Source organism: Lampetra fluviatilis, chromosome 71 (genome assembly GCF_964198595.1).
Source record: "Lampetra fluviatilis chromosome 71, kcLamFluv1.1, whole genome shotgun sequence".
Classification (NCBI taxonomy): domain Eukaryota; kingdom Metazoa; phylum Chordata; class Hyperoartia; order Petromyzontiformes; family Petromyzontidae; genus Lampetra; species Lampetra fluviatilis.
The window spans coordinates 5,067,711-5,072,710 of record NC_136345.1 but is presented as its reverse complement, the minus strand read 5'-3'; the positions used below and the strand labels follow the sequence as shown (position 1 = coordinate 5,072,710).

Below are 5,000 nucleotides of genomic sequence, written 5' to 3'. Positions count from 1 at the left end.
GGTGGGTGGGTGAGTGGGTGGGTGGGTGGGTGGGTGGGTGGGTGGGTGAGTGGGTGGGTGGGTGGGTGAGTGGGTGAGTGGGTGGGTGGGTGAGTGGGTGAGTGAGTGGGTGAGTGAGTGGGTGGGTTGGTGGGTTGGTGGGTGGGTGGGTGGGTGGGTTGGTTGGTGGGTGGGTGGGTGAGTGGGTGGGTGGGTGGGTGGGTGGGTGGGTGAGTGGGTGGGTGGGTGGGTGAGTGGGTGGGTGAGTGGGTGAGTGGGTGGGGTGGGTGAGTGGGTGGGTGGGTGGGTGGGTGAGTGGGTGAGTGGGTGGGTGAGTGAGTGGGTGGGTGGGTGAGTGGGTGGGTGAGTGGGTGGGTGAGTGGGTGAGTGGTGGGGTGGGTGGGTGAGTGGGTGAGTGAGTGGGTGGGTGGGTGGGTGGGTGAGTGGGTGGGTGAGTGAGTGGGTGAGTGGGTGGGTGGGTGGGTGAGTGGGTGGGTGAGTGGGTGAGTGGGTGGGTGGGTGGGTGGGTGGGTGGGTGGGTGAGTGGGTGGGTGGGTGAGTGGGTGGGTGGGTGAGTGGGTGGGTGAGTGGGTGAGTAGGTGGGTGAGTGAGTGGGGTGGGTGGGTGGGTGGGTGGGTGAGTGGGTGGGTGGGTGGGTGGGTGAGTGGGTGGGTGAGTGAGTGGGTGAGTGGGTGAGTGGGTGGGTGGGTGGGTGGGTGAGTGGGTGGGTGAGTGAGTGGGTGTGAGTGGGTGAGTGGGTGGGTGGGTGGGTGGGTGGGTGAGTGAGTGGGTGAGTGGGTGGGTGGGTGGGTGGGTGGTGGGTGGGTGAGTGAGTGGGTGAGTGGGTGAGTGGGTGGGTGGGTGGGTGAGTGGGTGGGTGGGTGAGTGGGTGGGTGAGTGAGTGGAGTGAGTGGGTGGGTGGGTGGGTGAGTGGGTGGGTGAGTGGGTGGGTGGGTGAGTGGGTGGGTGAGTGAGTGAGTGAGTGAGTGGGTGGTGGGTGAGTGGGTGGGTGGGTGGGTGAGTGGGTGAGTGGGTGAGTGGGTGGGTGAGTGGGTGAGTGGGTGAGTGAGTGGGTGGGTGGGTGGGTGGGTGAGTGGGTGGGTGGGTGAGTGGGTGAGTGGGTGAGTGGGTGGGTGGGTGGGTGAGTGGGTGAGTGAGTGGGTGGGTGGGTGAGTGGGTGGGTGAGTGAGTGGGTGAGTGGGTGGGTGGGTGGGTGAGTGGGTGGGTGAGTGGGTGAGTGGGTGGGTGGGTGGGTGGGTGGGTGAGTGGGTGTGGTGGGTGAGTGGGTGGGTGGGTGAGTGGGTGGGTGAGTGGGTGAGTAGGTGGGTGAGTGAGTGGGTGGGTGGGTGGGTGGGTGAGTGGGTGGGTGGGTGGGTGGGTTGGTGGGTGGGTGGGTGGGTGAGTGAGTGGGTGAGTGGTGGTGAGTGGGTGGGTGGGTGGGTGAGTGGGTGGGTGAGTGAGTGGGTGAGTGGGTGAGTGGGTGGGTGGAGTGGGTGGGTGGGTGGGTGAGTGAGTGGGTGAGTGGGTGGGTGGGTGGGTGAGTGGGTGAGTGGGTGGGTGGGTGGGTGAGTGGGTGGGTGGAGTGAGTGGGTGGGTGAGTGAGTGGGTGAGTGGGTGGGTGGGTGGGTGAGTGGGTGGGTGAGTGGGTGGGTGGGTGAGTGGTGTGGGTGAGTGAGTGAGTGAGTGGGTGGGTGGGTGGGTGGGTGAGTAGGTGAGTGGGTGAGTGGGTGAGTGTCGAACCCAGCTTCCGGTGCTGACGTCACCACTGACGTTGCCGTGCACCCCCCCCCCTCCCCCACCCAGGGGAGCGGAGGGACGACGGTGGGGACGATGTCGACGTTGACCAGGAGGAGTTGGAGGAGGGGGACGTAGCAGTGCAGTACGACTACCGCCCACGCATCGCTTCCAACGATGAGGAGGACATCCTCCGTCACCTCTCCATGGACCCCCCGCGACACTCACTGGCACGTGACCCCCACCCCCCCCCCTGGCCCCACCCCCCCCCCCTCCCCCCCCCCCCTTTCTCCCCCCTAGCCCCCCCCTCCCTCCTACACGTAGACTCACCACCCACACAGAGAGACACACAGACTCACCGCACAGACTCACCACACACACTCACCACACACTCACCACACACACTACACTCACCACACACACACCACACACACTCACCACACACTACACCACACACACTCACCACACACTCACCACACACACTCACACACACACACACTCACTCACACACTCACACACTCACCACACACACTCACACACACACACACAACTCACACACACACACACACTCACCACACACACACACTCACCACACACACTCACCACACACACACACACACACACACACACACAGACTCACCACACACACACACACACTCACCACACACACAGACTCACCACACACACTCACCACACACACTCACCACACACACTCACACACTCACCACACACACACACAGACTCACCACACACACACACTCACCACACACACTCACCACACACACACACCACACACACACACACACACACACACACAGACTCACCACACACACACACACTCACCACACACACTCACCACACACACTCACACACACACTACACACACTCACCACACACACACAGACTCACCACACACAGACTCACCACACACACACCACACACACACACACTCACACACACACACTCACCACACACACACACACACTCACACTCACACACTCACCACACACACTCACCACACACACACTCACCACACACACAACACACACTCACCACACACACACACAGACTCACCACACACAGACTCACCACACAGACTCACCACACACACTCACACACTCACCACACACTCACACACACACTCACCACACACACTACACACACTCACCACACACACACACAGACTCACCACACACCACTCACACACACACACACTCACCACTCACACTCACCACACACACACACTCACCACACACACACACTCACCACACACACACTCACCACACACACACACTCACCACACACACACACACTCACCACACACTCACCACACACACACACCACACACACACAGACTCACCACACACACACTCACCACACACACACACTCACCACACACTCACCACACACACACACCACACACACACTCACCACACACACACACTCACCACACTCACACACACTCACCACACACACACACACACCACACACTCACCACACACACACTCACCACACACACACACCACACACACACACTCACCACACACACACACACTCACACACACTCACCACACACTCACCACACACACACACCACACACACACAGCACTCACCACCACACACACACTCACCACACACACTCACCACACACTCACCACACACATCACCACACACTCACACACACACTCACCACACACACTCACCACACACTCACCACACACTCACCACACACACTCACTCATCACACTCACCACACACACTCACCACACACACTCACCACACACACTCACCACACACACTCACCACACACACTCACTCACCACACTCACCACACACACTCACTCACACACACTCACCACACACACTCACTCACCACACTCACCACACACGCTCACCACACACACTCACCACACACACTCACTCACCACACTCACCACACACACAGACTCACCACACTCACCACACACACTCACCACACACACTCACACCCACACACACTCACCACACACACTCACTCACCACACTCACACTCACCACACACACTCACCACACAGACACACTCACCACACTCACCACACACACTCATCACACTCACCACACACACTCACCACACACACACTCACCACACACACACCACACACACACTCACCATACACACACCACACACACACTCACCACACACACACCACACACACACTCACCACACACACACACAGACTCACACACACACTACACACACCACACAGACACACTCACCACACTCACACACACTCACCACTCACAACACACACTCACCACACACTCACCGCACACCACTCACCACACACACTCACCACACACACACACTCACCACACACACACACACTCACCACACTCACCACACACACCACACACACACACACTCACCACACACACACACTCACCACACACACACTCACCACACACCCACACACACTACACTCACCACACACACTCACCACACACACACTCACCACACACGCACACTCACCACACACTCACCACACACACTCACCACACTCACCACACACACCACACACACAGACACACACACACTCACCACACACACACACACTCACCACACACGCACACTCACCACACTCACCACACACACCACACACACAGACACACACACACTCACCACACACACACACACTCACCCACACACACACACACTCACCACACACACACACACTCACCACACTCACCACACACACACACACTCACCACACACACAGACTCACCACACTCACCACACACACTCACTACACACACACTCACCACACACACACACACTCACCACTCACACACACACTCACACTCACCACACACACTCACCATACACACACTCACCACACACACACACTCACCACACTCACCACACACACTCACCACACTCACCACACACACCACACACACAGACACACACACACTCACCACACACACACTCACCACACACACCACACACACTCACACACACACACACTCACCACACACACCACACACACACACACTCACCACACTCACCACACTCACCACACACACACTCACCACACTCACCACACACACCACACTCACCACACACACACTCACCACACACACCACACACACCACACACACTCACCACACTCACCACACACACACTCACCACACACACAGACTCACCACACTCACCACACTCACCACACACTCACCACACTCACCACACACACTCACCACACACACACTCACCACACACACCACACTCACCACACACTCACCACTCACAC

The 5,000-nt window shown here is 58.8% G+C and overlaps 1 protein-coding gene across 1 annotated transcript in view; it reads left to right on the top strand.

Moving 5' to 3' along the window:
- Positions 1 to 5,000, top strand: part of PIGS (phosphatidylinositol glycan anchor biosynthesis class S) — a 27,559-nt gene that overhangs the window by 13,272 nt on the left and 9,287 nt on the right. Inside the window, exon 4 of the mRNA XM_078883469.1 lies at positions 1,783 to 1,947. Coding sequence (XP_078739595.1) covers positions 1,783 to 1,947 — 165 coding nt within the window. The remainder of the gene's footprint in view (positions 1 to 1,782; positions 1,948 to 5,000) is intronic.